At 43.4% G+C, this 19123-nt stretch overlaps 2 protein-coding genes across 2 annotated transcripts in view; both read left to right on the top strand.

Moving 5' to 3' along the window:
* Positions 1-11932, top strand: part of LOC145550054 (ninein-like) — a 12671-nt gene extending 739 nt beyond the window's left edge. The window contains exons 3-10 of the mRNA XM_081603437.1: positions 802-820; positions 4079-4290; positions 7780-7914; positions 9865-9910; positions 9993-10159; positions 10271-10411; positions 11549-11706; positions 11797-11932. Coding sequence (XP_081459563.1) covers positions 802-820; positions 4079-4290; positions 7780-7914; positions 9865-9910; positions 9993-10159; positions 10271-10411; positions 11549-11683 — 855 coding nt within the window. The 3' untranslated portion in view covers positions 11684-11706; positions 11797-11932. The remainder of the gene's footprint in view (positions 1-801; positions 821-4078; positions 4291-7779; positions 7915-9864; positions 9911-9992; positions 10160-10270; positions 10412-11548; positions 11707-11796) is intronic.
* Positions 1-19123, top strand: part of nin (ninein (GSK3B interacting protein)) — a 38878-nt gene that overhangs the window by 11502 nt on the left and 8253 nt on the right. The window contains exons 11-17 of the mRNA XM_008399004.3: positions 12859-13033; positions 13136-13246; positions 13335-13424; positions 13522-13657; positions 14406-14527; positions 14999-16053; positions 17000-19084. Coding sequence (XP_008397226.1) covers positions 12859-13033; positions 13136-13246; positions 13335-13424; positions 13522-13657; positions 14406-14527; positions 14999-16053; positions 17000-19084 — 3774 coding nt within the window. The remainder of the gene's footprint in view (positions 1-12858; positions 13034-13135; positions 13247-13334; positions 13425-13521; positions 13658-14405; positions 14528-14998; positions 16054-16999; positions 19085-19123) is intronic.

Raw genomic sequence — 19123 nt, 5'->3', positions numbered from 1 at the left:
AGCTCATATTTTTCTTCAGATGTTTAGCTATTTTAGATCTTTTTGTTTATATTTAAGCTAGTATGATGCTAGCATACAGCTGTTACATTATTTGTTTTTCTGCTAACTTTTTCTCATTGTGATAATTTTATTGAATATAAGTTTTCGATCATAAACTTCCCCTGCATGGTCGGATTTCAGAACTGCTGATTTCCTGGGACTTTCAAACATAAACTCTTTGAAATTTACAAGAATGATCCAATACGAAAATATCCAGCTGTGGCAGTTGTGTGGTCCAAATGTCTTGTCAATATAATTTCAGAGATATCTGGTTCTAGATCTAAAATTATACAATTATCTAAACAATGCTACGGGCTTGTAGAATCAATTTCTCTGCTGAAATACATCGAAGCAATGGTTTCAGCAAACAAATAACCAAAACAACGGGTTATTTAAGCTACATAGTGACCTGTTCAGCCTGTTTCATTTCCATCAGAAATCTCTGTTTTTAGTGAAAAGAAGGTCCTAGGTTCAATCCCAGCCTGGACTCTTAAATATGGATGTGTATGTAGATGGCTGTCTTCCAATCACATAGGTAAGTGTGCATAGAGAAATAAATTCTCTAGTGGCTTTTGGTTTTATAGATTGTAAGTGGGCTCCATTTGACCTCCACTTTGATAGTAAGTCAATACAGAGGTGCTTATTTTTGGACAAAGAGATATCGCGAGAGAGCATATGTTGTGCAGGGAGCAGTGAAGAAAGCTGGTGAAGTTTTACCACATGGTGCCTTGTAAACTGAGCAGTTCCGCTTCCGTCCACTAGGGGACGAGGGCTGGGACCAGTGAGTCCGCCGCTGGCCCTCAGTCGCCGCCCCTTCCTCTGTCAAGCGCTTTTCAAATCCGCTACCTCTGGAGGATGATTGTACAGCCAGGGGACTCGAGGAAGCGAGTCAAGAAGACTTTTTGTTTTGTTGTTTTGTTTATCCGCACTCTGTAATGTTTTCAGTAAGAAGACGCCTCTAACTCACACTGACGGTCTGTCAAGGATAAATGAACTTCCAGGAGAAACACGGCGCTGTCAGCAGAGAAATGTTGTAAACTTTTTTTTTTTATTCCACCCAAATATTCGCGTCGAAAAGGACGCCTGCTAACCGAGTTTGGGGGCTTCGGTGAGTTTTCTTTCTTTTTTGTTTCCCCAACATTAAACCTTGTGGCAACTTTTTTTTTTTTTTTTTCAGTTTTATTGCGTTTTTTAAAAACATGATTAGCAAACACTTTCCTTCAACATCCCTCTGTAAAAATTAGCCTCGTTAGCATAGCCCATCACTTTGCTCTAACTGGTTAGTCTTGTTAAACTTGAAATGATATTGACTATTAGGGTTCTTAAAGCGTTATCAATAAAAACACGTGAAGCTAAACTTAGACAGCAACATGGGGATTTTGTTATTATATAGTAAGAAACAACGACTTTGTTTTAAAAGTTTGAAAGAAAACTGCTGAATATTTGACACTATCGATGTATAACTTGTCGTCCTTTATTTTTACTTTGAAAAGTGCTGCTGAGCACTTTGATGCATTTATTGTATTTTGAAAATTGTGCAGATATTTTGACAATGCATAGTGCTTTGTGAAAAAAAAAAGTTTGTGCTGTTCTATATGTCGGAAGCCTTTTATTAAAAAAAAAAAAAAAAAAAGAAAAATTTCACTGGAACTAAAAGCCTCATCTCATCCGAAGACGAGAGAAATCTTAAGTGATTATTGTTTGTGTAAAAATATTGCTGACGCGGTGCTGATTGGAATGCATTATACTGATAAATGCACTGATAAGATTAGTCTAAATATGAATACATTTGGATAAAATATTAAGTGCAGAAACATGTCAGCTTTAGTTCTTATTATTATCTCCGAGCTAAAATGTTACATTTCTCTGTTACATTAATTTTATGTTCAGTTACACCAAAGCCTTTTTCCTACTACTAAGTGTTTTGGTTTTTGAGTTATGACTCTGAATCAATAACTTACTAACTTAATGGTTTAGACTTGATACGTTTCAGTCGTGTTATCATATTAAACAGAAATAAGTCATTTAGAGTGTGTGTGTGTGTGTGTGTGTGTTGTGGAACAGTGCTCTATTGCTTCACCGTTATGTTTTTGTTTCGTTTCATCGTGAGAACATGCAGAAAATACGATGCATCTGTTGATTTGTGTTCTAAAATGTCCAGAATGTCGTAGAACTATTAGAAAAAAGGGAAATTGAAGTAAGTCCAAAGTTGAGAAATTAAAACCTCTACCTTCACTCTTTTTCTGTCTCTAAACTCTGTGTCCAAACTTTTACACAATGACAACAAAATAATTCCCGTGATCACAACCAAACTCATTTTAAACGGTTAAAGTTTTGATTTCTGTAACGTAATTAGTTTTAATTAGTGTCAGTTTAAAACCCCCCACAATAACACACAAGAGTGAATAAAGAAGAACTTTGGGCTTATTATTATCAGTTTTTAAAGGCCTCATATAAAATGATGCTGCATCAACAGGCTGTGGGGTTAACGCATGAAGACGAACACTTTGAGTATTTCCTGACTAACATCTGCTGGACATAATGAATGCAGTTACCTATCAATGCTGTGTGTGAGGATTAACCTCATTGTTATGATTGGAGCGGGTGATTCCTCTGCGGCGGCGGCAGCTGTCGTCCCCGTAAGCAGCTCTGATGTGAAGGTCTAAGAGCTAAATTGGCTTAGAGGTCGACTGTAGAAAGTAAAGCGAATCACATATTTATTATTTATTGATCGTTTAGTTTCCTCATTACTACAGTTTCTTTGTGTGATTCTTTTGCTTACGGAAGCCCCTGAAACGTCCAGATGTAGGGTCTTGATTGATTTTCTTTTTTTTTGTGAAGAGGCAGCTATTGTCTGTGGTGAATGGAGGGGATCCCAAGTCTGGAGTGTGGGGGACACCTGGCCTGCCCGAGTGCTTGATGATCTCTCAGAGCAGCTGGAAAAGCAGGAGGAGGTCGACGGCGCACGCATTGTCAAAATCCCAGAGTGGGGCGCTATTTGTTAAAACAGAAAGCAAGTAATTGTGAAGCTGCTACAAAGAGCAAAGAGGAACAAAACCAACAAAACGAATCATTTCAGTAGCGATGAATTTGATCGTATGCTGGGCTTATTTGAGAAGTTCACAGTAGGATAGCATTGACTAAAAGTCGATAGTATCATGGTATTAACGCAAACGTTGAGTCAAAAGTGCAAAAAATATGATCAGATTCTCGTCTAAAGCGGAAAGGCAACAGTAACTCCTACAGCTGTGAAACAACATATTGATGATACAGTTTAGTGAAGTGTGTGCTGTATTTAGATGCACAGAAATGTTCAGTGTGTTGCCACTAAATGAATCAGTTTGTATTCGCTGGTGTTGCTTTTCAGCGGAAGCAATAAAGCGTCAGAAATGAAAGCGAAGAACTTGATCTGCTGGTGTGAAATTCACGCTGTTGACCAGTAAATGCTGGACTTAAACGTTTGTCCTTGTGTAACCTCGGAGATCGAGCATGTTTCCGTTTCCGTCACGTTATGACACTTTTATCTAACAAGGTTACAGTTTACTCTTTTTACCTTCAGGCTGCATCAAAATGATTAGTCTCAGAAATGCCCATCACTGTCAGTTCACCTGATTGTATAATCGTTACAGTCAGATCAAGTAAAACCATCTCTACAAATGCTGCTGAGGGCGTGTGTGTGTGTGTGTGTGTGTGTGTGTGTGTGGTGTGTGTGTGTGTGTGTGTGTGTGTGTGTGTGTGTGTGTGTGTGTGTGTGAGTGTGTGAGTGTGTGTGTGTCTAAAGCTCAGTTCCTGAGCAACACTTACCTGATAGTCTCATCATTGTAATCGGATTACCCAAAGCCTCTGCCATAAATGACGCTGGAGGAGTTGTGGCGAGCTCAGTGGCTGAGCACTGCGCTCAGATGAAGGCGCCGTCGGACAACCGCGCTGGCGAAGTAGACGCTCCCTCCTGCTTGTAAGCTGTGTGGCGTTGGCGAACAGGAACGTTCGGTTCTGTGAGCTCTCCGGGTTGAACTTCTGTGTATCTTATCCGCTGCAGGCAGGCTGCTGTCCTGTGGGATGGATGACGGCCGAGGGCAGGACGACTACGAGGAGCGCCTGAAGGAAGTCTTTAACAGTTTCGACACAAGTGGCTGCGGCTCCCTGAGTCCGGAGGAGCTCTCCGACCTCTGTCAGTCTCTGCACCTGGACGATGCCGCGCCAACTCTCATCCACACTCTGCTCCAGAACCAAGACCACTTCACTGCCAGGGTGAGGAAAAATCCCATTTGTTTCGCTTTCTTACGAGTCGTTTATAGGTAGGTTTTTAAGCGCTAGCCTTAGCAGCATTTTTGTAACTCTTTTTTAGAGTTTAGATCCAACCTGACTGTTTAATTTTAATCATAGACCCAGGCCAGAAAATTTTATTTTAGTTAAGATTTTACTGCTTCTGTTTTTAGACTACTGTTTAAGTAAGCAGTGTAGCTGTTCCCTCTTTATTTAACGTCTTCCAGCTCCGTCTTGTCGCTTGTTGTGAATCAGGTGCAGATCTTCTGGGCTTGATAGGATTCTGTCTCCACCGCTGCTTGAGCAGAGCGGCGTTCGCACGCAGTGCGCTGCACTCGTTACAGTCTGCACTCTACTTACTTTCTTTATTTCTCAGCAGGTTAAACTCTCCATCTGCTCCTCTGTTTAGACCATAATAAGTAGATCAACTAACTTTATGTGGCGCGTTTTAAACGAGCGAACCCCGTCACGACCATCAAGCAAATTATTCTAGTCCGAAATGAGTTTGCCATAAATCTAAAATCGAATTCATATTTGTGTTAAAGTTAAATCATAACGGTCTTAAAAATTCCTTATATATATCTGTTGGATGTTTCAGAAATCCTGCATATATGAAAGTAGTTTATCATACTCTGCATTAAGCATATCTCATCTTGATATGTTTGGTAAAGGTTTTATTGGCTGTAGTGGCCTTATATTTGAGAATTATTAGACAGGAAGGTGGGTAATGAGAGGGGCGAAAGTCATCAGGCCGGGATTCAAACCTGGGACGATCACATCGAGGACTCAGGCCAACACAGTTTTTGTTGTTCTTTACCCCTGTGCCACCACGGCACACCAAGCATATCTAATCTTTTATTATTATTATTATTATTATTATTATTATTATTTATTATGTGAATTAAACCCAAAGCCATTTCTAATAAAGTTTCATGTATATCAAGTGGATCAAAAGTTGTAATTCTCCACTTGTGAAAGTAAATCTGTTGGGTTTAAAAAGCCCCGCCAGATTTACAACAAACCCCAGTTCTGAGCGCCACACTGTTGGACAGGCACATGTTTAAAGACAAAAAAAAGTCTTCATCATTTCTTTTGCCTTCCTGAAGGAAAACCTCCTCCATAATTGGCTGCTTACCCACAACCTATATGTTCTGCTGCTTTGTTTGCCGTCTTGTTGAGAAATCTCATTCAGCGCGTCCATCACCAAGACGACGCTCGGGTTAATCATTATTCACATGTGTGATTGTGCTCTTCCTGGGTGTTTATATGAAGCAACAGCAGGAGTCAAATATGATAAACTCAGTGCGTGTGTTGACTGATTATCCTTTATTCGTTTTAATCTCTTTGGATGAAACATGAGTGTTTTTTTTTTTATTTGTTTGTTTTTCTTTTTTCCAAAATGCTTGCCTTCACACTTTCTCCTAGGGTTTTGTTTGTGTATAAGCGTGTTGCAGACGGGTGGCTATTGTCTCGCATGGGCGGGTGTGCGGGCGGGGGTGAATGTTAGGTGAACCGATCGCCCGACCGCGACGCCCCACAATGAACGCCCAAAGAGGAGGGGGAGAGAGAAAGAAAAAGGACCCTAAAGGCGCCAGCCGTCGGCCTCGGAGGCACAAAGAAAATCAGTGTATTCAGGGTTGGCAGCTGCTGATTGTTGAAGTGTGACCTCTGCTGCTCCTGGCTGAAGCATCTTCCAGACAGTCAGACACGTTTCAAGGGAATTACGGCTCGGCTAAGGAATTTCGATCGGCTTTCTCTTGCAGAGTTGCATCGCTTAAATTCTGCGCAATCTTGAAGTTTATTTATAGCTATTACTATACGGCAGACTTCTCAAGAAGCCTTCAAAGCCTCATTTTTCTTCTTTGTTTTGCTTATTTGTTGCATTTGATCAATGCGCTAAGCTTCCAATGCGCACACAACTCTGGTAACTTCACCTTAGGCGTAAAGCAACCAGAGTTCTACTGAGTAATTTCTTGTTTTTAATCAATTCCACGCGCAAAATAAGCTTCCTGGATTCAGTAGCAAAAAATAAATAAATAAAAAATCAAGCTGCATATAAGAACACAAAAGAGATTTCAGGGAAACGAGCAAAGCAACACACCCAGAAGCTGTTTGTGCTTCTTCAGGAACGTCTCATTGATGCATAAATGCTGCATCACCTGCTGCCTTCATGCAGGTCATCTTCTGAGTCCAGTCCTATTGGTTAATTGGTTAGCCCACCATCCAGGCACATGCAGCACTGCCTGCACCGTCTAATTTTAGTGCGAGATCAGACTGCGAGCAGCGTTTCTGTTCTGACAAAGCAAAAGCAAGTGAAACAAGCATATGTGGTGCATTTTAGTGGGAAGTTTGCATAGAAAAATTCAGGCACAATACAAACTGTGATTTGGGGGAGTACATTTTCTTAAGGCGATCGCCGCCGTCCTCGCAGTTCCCTCGCTGTCGTGTCTGAGTCAAGTTTTGACTCGACCGGGTTAAAAATGCCTTGTGTTTGACATATTTGATTCTTATTCTCAGGTCGACTTTGACCAGTTCAGCACGCTCTGATCTGGTTTTGTCATCGACCACTGAGCCTCCTCAAGCCGAACAGGAACCCTCGCCAAGCCAGGTAACGTCTTTATTTAGAAAGCCTCAAGTTAAATATTGAACTCAGAGACTCTAATAGTGGAGAAGGTGACTGCTGAGGCGGAGCAGCCCTCATGCTGACTCAGCTGCACATCTCTGGCCGTCTAGCTGACTGTCGTGTTTGCTCGACTTCTGCCTCGCTTGTCTACCGTACGTGATGCAAAAATGATTTCAGGTCCATGTCGTCTCGCTTTGCGTCAGCTGTGTCGGTCTAGGATTGATTTTTTATTTTTTTTATTATATTTTTATGTTGTGATGAGTAATATTGACAATCACGTCTTGAACTGCTAGAGTAAATACAGTCCTGTCAATTGTCACGTCTCAGTTGAAAGAATAATATTTGCGATTCCGGTGAATTTCCTGAAAATAATGTGCCCGTTGACCTGTAATGCAATGAAGCATCGCTGAGAGAATGGAACACCTTGGTGTAAAATCATTATTTGGTTTCTGCTTTTTGCAGAAGTTGTCAGCTTTAGAGAAGTGGCCACCAAGGCGTTGGGTAAATATTAGTCACAGGGGTTATTTTTAGAGTTTTTTTCTGCATTTAAAGCTTAAGAAGTGGCAATAAATAGACGGTTCTCTCTTAAACACCTTGGATTGGAAGGTCAAATAAAACATTTCTACCTATAAACAAGCTACCACTTTTACCAAATAATATAAAGCACTTTTATTTCTTTTTAAGAAGTACAGGAAAAGCCAGATATGTACTTTGATATCTGTTTTTATTAAAAAAATTTGTTAAAAAAAAAAAAAAAAAAACCCAGGATGCTGTTCTATAAATTGCTACTTTCCTTGCAACGTCCTCACCACAGAGCCTCCCGAAATCCACCCAAAGTTTTTTAAGGCCAGCAACGTTATGGCCGCCGCTCCACGCCAGAGTTCCTGGAGCCCTTTTCAGACTTGTCTGAGGTTCCTAACGTTAACCCGGCCGATGAGGACGACTTGGAGGACAACTATGACTCTGCTGTTCCCAGGAAGCGTGAGGTAAACGGCTAAGGTTCCCCCACCCTCCGAACACATTTGGATGCCTTTCTTATCGCCTCCTGCCCTGTCCTTGCCTGTACTGCGTTAACACGGCAGCCTCTGCCAGGCGTTGAGGCTGTATTCTTAGCTAATCAGCTTAGCGTCGTTCAGAGTGGGCCTTTTAAAATGCGAGGTAGTCGCTCCAGCGCAGGATTCACAAGACACCGATTGCATAAGCAGTCGGTACTCTTCTGTAAATAACGTTGGCATAATTGCTGTTTCAAAAGCCGTGGATTATCAACACGTAACCGGTGTTGGTGGCATTTTTTTATGACCTGACACTGGCTGCGTTGGGCTTTGAGTCAGCCCTGCATGCTGAGAGTTTTGGGACTTTAAGGATAGCCCTTGAAAGTTTTGTGCTTTTGACGTGAGCTAGTATGCTTGGGTTGAATCTAGCTGCAGTTCATTGATTAATCTGTCTTTAATCTGAATAATTCAGATTTCTTTGTCAGAGGATGAGAGATACAGATGTTTTGTTGAAGCTAAAATTGTGATCATTTGTGATGACAAGTACAACATCATCTCCCACTAGATAAAAAGTTCATATTCTTTGTTTTCTTCTTCCCAGTCAGAACCCACTTATGTATGTGCAACATGTGGAAATTAAACCAAATTAGGTAAAAGTTTTAATTTAAAGTGTCAGGAATGGTATAAAATTATAATCTACATATTCCCGTAGCATCCCGTTTTGACTCCACCCTGATGCCTGTAGACAAACACACTCTGAGATGCTAAACTGAAGTGTGTCTTGGTGTTAACTACTCTAGGCTCCAACAATTGATGATGTCTGCCGCTGTGGGCCAGCAGATGGGTCTGGGTCACAGGGGGGCTGTGCCACAGAGACTGCAGACCTGGTGCTGTGGGTGGAGGAGGGTGGAGGAACAATGAGCTCCAGCGACCCCCACCCTCCTGGATGCCTCCACTCCATGTATCAAAATGCCACTCGCAGAATCCCATCTGCTCTCTGTTCCCACTGTGACGGCTTCTCAAACAATAGAGGGTGACTCCGGGAGTAGATTTCAGCTCAGGAGGTCACACCTGGCCAAACTCCTTTTTAAAAGCAGAGGACTTTGTGTGAAATCAGTTGCGAGAGACAAAGGCAAATATGTGAAGATTAATTTGATTTACCTTTGTTTTTGATGTCCCACTTCATATAGGGACCCAGACAATAGATTTTTGTCTTTGATAATTTTATAACATTTAATAACATCAATATTTCCAGCACTTGTTCTTAGAGGGGAATTTTTAGGGTGTCCACACATCATTAAAAAGTCTTATATTATCATGTATATGTAGCGTCCATCATGTCTTCCTGATGGACATTAGACATCTTTCATTACTGGAGTCTATGAATAGGGTAGGCAAGTACAAGCCTTGACTTCAGCCTATTCATTTTTTTTCTTTTTGGTAAATTATTGGTTTGTAAAATAGTAATTTGTTTCCTTTTTTGTCATGTTGTAAATTTATTACAACATTTACAATTTGGTCTTAAAAGCTTATCTAAATTAAGGCCTTAATATGTCTTAAATTTAATTTGGTATTTTAATTTTTTAATCACAGGTCTTAAATTTTGTCTTGACAGAATTGTTTAATATCATATATTCTATGTATTTTATTTTTTGTTGCGGACTTTTCTGTCAAGCAAAATTTCAGCCACACTTAGATTCGATGCTAACATACCCTTGGTGGCTAGCTAGCGAGCTAATTGCCGTTCTTTTCTTTCTTTCTTTTTTTGCGTTATTCTGTATAAGTGCAATTTCATCACCAGTTGGTTGGGAAAATTTTGCACATTTCTGTGGCGAAGTAGGTCTTGAATTCAGTTCATAATGGTGTTAAAAAGAGTTACATTTTAGTTGGTGAAACTTTTAGAAACCCTGATTTTTTTTTTTCTGTTTTAATTTCCTCCGGCAGCGCTGGAATGCCCATGAAAGCAGCACAGAGGAGTACGAGGCAGAAGGTATGTCCGAGTCAGTCATTTCAGAAAGTTCCCCACACAATGATGGTGCTTGTTCAAGACTGAATTTGCCTTCGTGGCGCAGGCCAAATGCACCTGTGGAACCCAGACGAGCCGAGCAGACCCCGGGGGTCCGTCGTTCCCCGCTTGCAGGAGCGGCTGCGTGAAGCTTGCGAGGAGCTGGCGATGGCGTGGGACGGATGTGCTGCTCCCTCTGAACTGCTGGCCTTGTGTGAACATTTGGGTCTGGAGGTGTGACAGAAACCGAAGAGTTGAATGCTAGACCTTCAACTTTACAAAGAAATTTAGTTTCAACTTATCTTAAACGTAGTTTTAAACAACTGTTTTTGGATTTTTTTTTAGGCTAACCGTGACGCTCTCAGTCTCACTGACGACGGAGTGATGAATGTCCAAGAGTTCGTCTCCAGGGTCGTGAACAACAAACCGCTAACTCCCTCCGCCTCCACTCCCTACAGGCAACTTAAACGACATCACTCGACTCAGGTTGGTTTACCGACCAGAAGTGTTGGTACCAGTTGAACTTTTTCCACATTGCAGCCACAAATCTTGATGTATTTTTAGGAATTACACAAACTATTGCAGAATTCTAAGGAAAATGTTCTAAAGTTTTCAAAGTATTTCCAATAAAACTCTGAAAAGTGTGGTGTGCCTATGTATTAAACCCCCAAGCAAAAGACTCTTTAACCGTCTTTTGCTTGGTCAATACAGCGAAGTTGAAAAGAGCCTTGTAGTGTCAGTTTTATTTATCTTTTCTATTAAATAAAAATACAAAAAAACTATTTGATTCATTTGCTCAACTATGAACTTGACATGTAGTATTTTAAAGAAATAGATTTTTCAGATAAAAAAAAACTATGTTAAATAATTTTTTCCCTTTTAAAAGAACTGCATACAACTTCCTTTAGTATTTGGGTTGTTTTTCAGATTTTTGTCTTTTATTCTCAGGATCTGGGTCACTCCTACAAAAAGCTCACTATATTTAACCCACTTTTAGTAATGAGTGCAGCCAAGTGAGTGAAAGTTGCTGGATGTTTTTTGTATTTAAAAACAAGCAGGTTTTATTAAAGCGGAGTCCTTTGTCTTACTTTTACATTTATTTTTGAAAGCCCATGATTCAGTGAAAATCTCATTCTAAAAAAGTCCCAAAATTTTAAATGTCCATATGCATCAACACAAACACTTTACAGTTGAAACAGACTCCGTAAAATATACGTTGAATACTCCCAGTACATGTCATGATGTGGTACAACCTGAAGCTGCCACGTTGTATCAGTTGGATGTTTTGTTCAGCATCATGTGCAATGTTAGTTTCTGCTTCATGTAACATTTGCATGACTTGTCTGGTGTGTTTGGGTTTCGTGACGCTGTTTGTTCACTAATGTTATGCAACAGGCCTCAAAGTTCTGGCTGCAATTAGGCTAAATTACCCACAAATGGATTGGATTGTACTGGTTTGTCACATAAATCCAAATGGAATACTCTGAAAGCTTTCACCAAATGTGAAAAATAGTAAGACAGGAGCAAGCCTCCATCGTTTGTTTAAAAAAAAAAAAAAAAAAGCTATAAATTGGATCTCTGTAGTGTTTGTAGGTCTAAGATGCGGTTTGGTTTCGGTTGCAGCCGTTCGACGAGGGCGGCCGAAGGATCTCGGCTCTGACCAGCACCATCGGCATGCGTCTGTTCTCGACACTCGACGACGGGAGCGGCTTCACGCCGGCCGAATACGTCCTGGACGCCTGGATAGAGGAGGGATAGAAAACAGCGCCGAGATCCTGCAGGTGCCACACCGTAGTTTGACTCGGGCCATCTTTCTGAACCAAAAAGAAAATACAATTGTGTAAAAAAGCAAATTATTATTTTTTCCTTAGGCTTTGAATTTTGATCTAGAAGGAAAACTGAGTCTCGGCGAACTCACCGTGGCCCTCGAAAACGAGCTGCTCAGCACCAAGAATCAAGTTCACCAAGCAGCGCTAGCGAGCTTCAAAGCCGAGATCAGATACCTGCTGTGAGGAAGAGTCGCTGCTCGTTCACTTCTATGAGACCGTTTTCATAATCTAGTTGAAATGAAAGCGTCAAAACTGCACGATGATGGATCTTATTTCGTTCTGCTGACCCAAACCTGTGTGGTTCTTCTCAGGGAGCGAGTCGACAGAGAAATCCGAGAGAAGGCAAAAATCCAGTCTGATCTGGAAAAAGCGGAGAAGCAGAAGACTCAGCTCGCCACAGAAGTGGACGAGCATCACTCTGCGATAGAGCACACAAACAACCTCAACCTCAGGTCAGTCGTCGCCTCTGCTTTTGTTTTTTTCTGACTAAAAGTCCAAACGCCGAAGACTTTGGAAATCAGGGCATCCGTAACGTCTGCAAACGTGTTGGATGTCATCTTAATTTTAGACCTGAAAGATTTCACAAACTTTATATTAAAGTATAGTTGGCAAAGTGCATCTGCTCTTTCATTGTGTGTTCTTTGGTTTTTGGGTTTCTTTGAGAAAGATGTTTGATTTGTAGCTGTAGACTTTTGCACTGGTGTGCCTAACTTCTTCTGCTTTTTTTTTTCTTTTTCTTTTTTTAGGTGCACCAGAACGATCAACCGCTTCACATTTAGCATCTCAGTTTCACTTGTTTTTATAACTGTCCATAAAAGTGACATTGACTTGTAAAGTTCTTTATTTGAAGCAGAGTTGTGCAAGGCTGGAAAAGTGTCTAAATGAGCTCAAATTTAACCGTACAAACGTCCGAAGATAAATGAAATGAAATAAAATCCAGCTTTTATGGTCTTTCCTGTGGCACAGGAAATTAAGTTTGAAGCGCTTGGTTGGCTTTCTTTCAGAAATGACTCTATCGTACTGTTTTGTGGGATTTATCAAATGGAAACTTGTTTCTTTTTCTGTCCTAAATGTCCATTTATACTTTTTGATTGATGTGGGCAGGAAGCTTGAGCAGGACTACAAGGAGAAGCTGACGGCCGTCCGGTCGGAGCTGACGAAGGAGATGGACCAGATGCAGCAGCAGGCGGGCCTGCAGCGCGAAGAACTGGAGGCGGAGATCCGGAAGATCCGGGAGGAGGAATCATTACTCAGAGATCACCTCTCCATCTCGGTCAAGGTGCCGAAAGGCTCTCGAGTCGCGTTGTCGCTTTTTATTTTACATTCATCCATGAATGTAGAACAACAACAACAAAAAACATAAACCATTGTGTGTTTTCAGGAGAACAGGCGGCTCGAGACGGAATTGCTCGACAGCACCGAAAAGCTAACAGAGGCACAAAGCCAAATAGCCAAACTGCAGGAAAATTTGGAGAACATCATGAAAGACAAGGTGCAAAGTCATTCTCGTTTTCCTGTTTTGACACTTCAAAGCTACAGAGTACATCTCCATGCATAAAATATGTGAAATATCGTTCTAGTTTGGAGACCTGGACCCCGGCAGTGCCGACTTCTTTCTCCAGGAGGAGCGAATCAAACAGCTGCGCTGCGGCTACGAAGCACAATGCAGGGTAAACCGCCTCGTAGGCTTGTTGTCCCATCAGCTTAAAGCCAAATTTATCTTCGGCGCATCATCTTCATTTAACTCCTTCCTGCTTCTCGCGGCAGGAGCTGCAGGACCGTGTCGACGAGCTGCAGTCGGAGCTGCGGGAGTTTCACAGTCTTGGCCGAGCTCACGATTCTGCCGGCAAACCTCTGTCCGAGGAGCTGGAGAGCAAAAGCCCCGGCACAGAGTCCGACCCAGGTAGTCATGGGGAAAAAGAAACCTCATCCTCAGGGGCTAAACGCAGACTTTGCTATGTTGGTATTGCGAACAAATGTGATGTTTAAAGCAGGAATGCTGATGGGAAATTTTCAAGCATTCATGCATCTTTAAAACAAACTGAGGATTGGTAAGCTGTAGCAGTGCAGCAGCTAATTTACTGCATTAAATGACAGTTTTTATCATTTCCTCTGCTTTGATTGTTGAAGCATATTTATTCATTGTTTACCTGCTTCCTTTGCAATATGAATTTTACCATGCCATTTTGTAGTACTATTGAGAGTGATGCATTATGTTGAAAAAACAAATTTTTTTTTAACCATTTTTTAGTTAAGTGTTTGGCTGTGACAGCGTGGCACAGCATCACAAACACAAAATGCTGTTCTTGAAAAATATCCCCAGTTGAACTGAACTCCTTCAGAACAATACTTACTTACAGAAGGGACTTATTTCACCAAACTGCACACAGCGACTGACTTAATTATGTATTCGAATTTATTATCTATTAACGCCATTGTGAAACAAATGATAGAAGTAAAATGTGCAATAATACTGTCTGTTTTGGGAGATCTTTTCTCAGTAATTGAAATTTATCGAGAGAACAATAAGCCGACATTTTCACGATAAATGATGAACGATGGGATAAATGCCCACACCCTGCTGGACACGTTGCCTGTCGTCGATCTAACTCCGTCATACTGACACCAGCTGATCATGTGACTGTCTGCAGGTATCGGTCCAGACGAGGTCCAGCCTTTCAGCGTGAGCCTGGAAGCTGAGATGATGCTGGAGCAGCTGAAGGAGCAGCACTTACAGGAAATGGAGCGATTGCAAAACCAACTTCAAAGCAAGGTTCGTCATCCATTACTGCATTTCTAGAGGCTTCTGTTAATGCCGTTTACAGGCTGAAGTCTGGAAGCTTTAGAGTCTGGAAAATTATGTAATTAGTTGTTTATTTTTCCTTTCTGGATTGCAAGTACAAAAACTGTCTTCAAACAGTTTTTTTTCTATTGAATTCAATGTATTTATATTGCATATATGTATGACACATAATTTCACGACACTTAAAGGAAACGATTCAGTCCAATTGTACATGTATTCCACTATTAAGCAGTGCAGCCAGGTTCTGTTTATTATTCAAATGAGTTTAAAAAGTTTCTCCATTGAAGCTCAGCAGACACGGTGAACTTTATGGATTTTTGTACTTCAAATATTCCATCATGATTCCAAATAAAGAAATGAAAAGGCTTTGAAATATGAAGAAAGTGTGAAATTGTCATAAAATATTCAAGAATCCCTTTTTTCATTTTCTTTTCTGTTCAGATCTCTGAATTTGAAATGACTGTGGAAGAGCAGGAAGCGACCCACAAGGACCAGAAAGCCGCCCTGATCCTCCAGCACCAGGAGGAGGCCCAGGGTCTGAGGGAGCAGCTGGCCGGAGCTCAGAGCCTCGCAGAGCGGCTTCAGAACCAGCTCCAGCAGGCGGAGCAGGACCGGACCCGTCTGGAGCAGAAGCAGGCCGCCGAGAGAGAGGAGCTCCAGAACCATCAGGAAGACGAAGCCGCAAACCTCAGACAGCAGCTCCTGGAAGCTCACACTCAGATTGCCGACCTGGAGGACCAGCTGAACTCTCTGGAGAGCCAGCAGGCAGAGATGGAGGAAAACCTCCTGGCCAAGATGGAGGAGCTGAAGAACCAACACGCCGCGGAGGTCAGCAAGCTGACGGAGGAGCTGACACGGCTGCAACGGCAAAAGGACGAGTCGGAGCGGAGGTTACTGGACGACTGGGAGCAGGAAAAGAGAGACCTGGAGGAAAGCCACCAGAACAAACTCCAAATCCAGCTAGAGGAGGCAAAGCTGCTGTTTGAGAAGGAGCAAAGTGAAACGGTGAAGACGTTGACGGAGCAGTGGCAGGAGGAGAGAGCGCAGCAGGACGAGCAGAACAGCAAGACTCTGCAGCTGCTGCTGGAGGAAGAGATGCTGCGACTGGTCAAGGAGCAAGAGGAGAAGGAGGACCAGCTGAGGGAGCGCTGGGCGAGCGAACGGGCGCTGCTCGAAAAGGAGAGGCTGCAGCTACAGGAGCAACTCCAGCAGAGGGAGAGGCGGCTGAAGGAAGACTGGGAGAGGGAGAGGCTGCAGCTGGAAGAGGACTATGAAGGGATGATCCAGGAGAGGCTGAAGGAGGAGAAAGAGAAGCTAGAGGCCGAGAGAGAGGAGGAGGACGAGAGGAGGACGGAGAAGCTGATGGCGGAGGAGAGGGAGCGGCTGGAGGAGAGACACGGAGAGGCTCTGAGGAAGCTCAGCAACAAGCATACCGAGGAGAGGGACGCGCTCAGCGCAGCGCTGGACCGACTGAGAGAGGACATCGCCAAAGAGAGGTGAGACCTGATGGTTAAAGTTTGACTGGGAGTTTTTAATCAAGAGAGAAGTTTGGACTGCGGCTTGCAAAAGGTTTCGTACGTCTTTGTAACGTTACAACCAGAGATGCCAATGTAGTTGAACTGGATTCCATCAGATGAACGAACTAAAAAGTAATCCACAAATAACCCGTTTTCAACTCTGGGTTAGTACTTTATAAATCCAATCGTTTGACGTATTTATTGTTTTTGGAATATTAAATCAGACTTGGTCAGATTGGATGGAAAAGTTCTGTGAAGATCAACATCTACACAGCAAAAAAATCTTATTGAGTGTTTTTGGTCTGGCTTCTACAGCAAACATCTTAGTCCACTTTAAATAAGACAAAACTATCTGACAGAAACATTTTCATCTGGAAATATCTTTTCAATAACAATGGAAAAAGTATTAGTTCTACTGGCAGATTATTTTTCTCACGACATGAGGAAAATGTCTTGTTATAAAATGAAATAAGTAATTAGACTGACCAGTTTTTTTATTTTTTATTTTACAGCAAGTGTAAAATGAATAATGAAGAAACTGACAAAGACAGTAGGTTGGTCACGCATGTAAAGAAATAAACTGCAACACAAATCTTCTTTCAGGAAGTTCAGAAACTCTAAATATGATGTAAAATAAATGATAAAGAATGACGTTGCTCAGAGCACGAAGCATAGAATTAGAGTAGATCTGCACTCATGGGTGGGCACATTGTTCGATACCCAATCCAGAATCTTTTTCAGTATCGGGATGATACAGATACCGATATCAGTATTAGGTGTTCTCTAGTATTAGGTGTTCAAACATAAACATCCAAATGTCTTTAAAATGTCTTTTTTTTTTTTTTTTTTGCTATCTAGACATAAAAACAAAGCAGACAAATGTCTTAAATTGCTGCTATAACAAACATTGAATGACCATGTACAGGAAGGAAGTTGAGCTCAGCTTCACCCAGAGAATCAGAGAAGCAGAAGATCGATTCTCCTGTGATCAGGAGTCTGCGGCGGAGCGCTTTCAGGCCCAACTCCTCCAACTCGAACGGCGCTACCAAAGCGAGCTGACGACCCTCTCCGAAAGCCACGCCGTGCAAAAGCTGCACTGGGAAGTAGAAATGCATAAAGTTGTAGAGGGCGCGGAAGAACGATGGAAAACAGCGGAGGAAGCCTTGGTGCAGGAAAAAGAGCGACTCGATCGGGAGCGGAAAAACGAGCGACGAGAGCTCGAAGGCATCCACGGCGAAGAAACGGAAGCGCTGAGAACGGAGAACGAGCGACTCTGTAACGAACTGGAGGACGCTCTGAGCGCAGCCCAGAGGAAGGAAATCGAGCTCAGCATGCAGCTGAACGACCTGCACGGCCGGCTCCAGGAGAAACGCCAGCTGCTTGCCCGGTCCGAGGACAAAGTCCTGCAGGCGGAGCTGCTGCTCAATCAGACGGTGGAAGACTTCAAGCAGGAGAGGGCCGAGCTTCTCGGCAGCAACTCGGAGCTGCAGGCGAAACGCGACGAGGCGCTTTCCAGTGCGGAGAGGCTGGTCGCCGAGAGGATGCTGCTGGTAACCGAGCGCGATGACTTGCAGGTGAAAGTCGAAGAGCTTGAGACGCTTCTCAAGCAGGCGGCTCTGGACTTTGAGCTGGAGCGGAAGGAGATCCTGGAGAATCTGACAGTTCTAGAGGAGAAGCTGAGAGACGCTCGGGAAGTCGAGGCGCTCAGAGCGGAAAGAGACGTTCTTAGAAGCAAACTGGAGGAGCTGCAGGCTGTATCCAGTACAAACGGAGAAGAATCAAACTGTCTAAATGTACTTATAAAGAATCAAGATGACGAATCGTGTCGAGCTCAGTCCGATCAGGATGAAGACGTATTAGAGAGATGCATACATGCCGATCAGGAACTTGACAATGGCGATTTTGCCACCATTGAGGACCAAGCTGACGAGCAGGACGGCCAAGACGGAGCGAATAAAAACCAGGAAAACTGTTGCGTTTTCAGTGACAACAAAGTTGGTGATTCTCCTGATGAGAAACACGATTATTTAGTTGAAAACAAATGCCAACCAGTTTCCCACGAGAATCGGGGCAAGGACGCCTCTCCGCTTCTGGCTTTTTCTGACAAAGATAAAGCAGCTGCTGAATGGCCCGACCAGGCGACCGAACCGCAAGAGGACGGCAGAAGCTGTCTGCACGAAGATCAGCAGCGTCATGAGACTGGGGTTGTGGGTCTAATGCTGCAGGAGGCGGCAGGTGATCCAGCTGAGGTTGATTGTTTATCAGATGGCTCTCGCAGCCTACAGGAAGGGGGTGAAAACCGGGACAAATCCATGGGAACCATTAGAGTATTTGACTGCGAGAACCAGGAGAGTCCTGCTCTGAACCTGCAGGACTTGTACGACACCGCCAGGGAGGAGAACGTTCTGCTGCACGAGAAGATCGCCCTGCTTCAGCAGAAATCCGAAATACTAGAGAGTCTGCTGGCGCGCCACAGCGAAAAGCTGAAGAGCAGCCACCGGGCTCTGGAGGAAAACTCCAAGCTCAAAGTGCAGGCGCTGCTGCTGATGGAGCACGTGAGGGAGCTGCAGGCGAAGAGCCTGAGGATGGCCGACCTCCAGATCCGGTACGAGGACTGTGCGTGCGAGAACGCCAAGCTGAGAGACCAGAACGAGGCACTGGAGAAGCGGGTCTGGAGCCTGGAGAGCAGGCTGGACGTCTTCCGCGAGTTCAGCGACCGGCGCCCCTCGCTGGTGGACGAGATCGGCAGGATGAGGGCGGAGAACGTGGAGCTCTTTCACCTGCTGAGCCAACTCGAGCGGCAGGAGGACGGGCTGTCAGACTCCGACGCCGAGCCGGCGGAGGTACACTCGGACAAGCCTCCTCCGCAGCGAGAGGAGAAATCCCCGGCGGGGTTTGACGTCGAGGAATGCTGCAGGGAGTTCGAAGAGCAGAACAATAAACTGCGCAAGACCATCGCAGAGCTGCAGGACGAGTCGCAGATAATAAGCAAAACCACTCGAGCTCATAGGTAAAGCGGGAGGAAAAACTAGGATCCCGAGTGGCGTCT

The sequence above is a fragment of the Poecilia reticulata genome, chromosome 22 (genome assembly GCF_904066995.2).
Source record: "Poecilia reticulata chromosome 22, P_reticulata-male-v2, whole genome shotgun sequence".
Taxonomy (NCBI): domain Eukaryota; kingdom Metazoa; phylum Chordata; class Actinopteri; order Cyprinodontiformes; family Poeciliidae; genus Poecilia; species Poecilia reticulata.
This window is presented reverse-complemented; position numbering and strand designations above follow the sequence as displayed.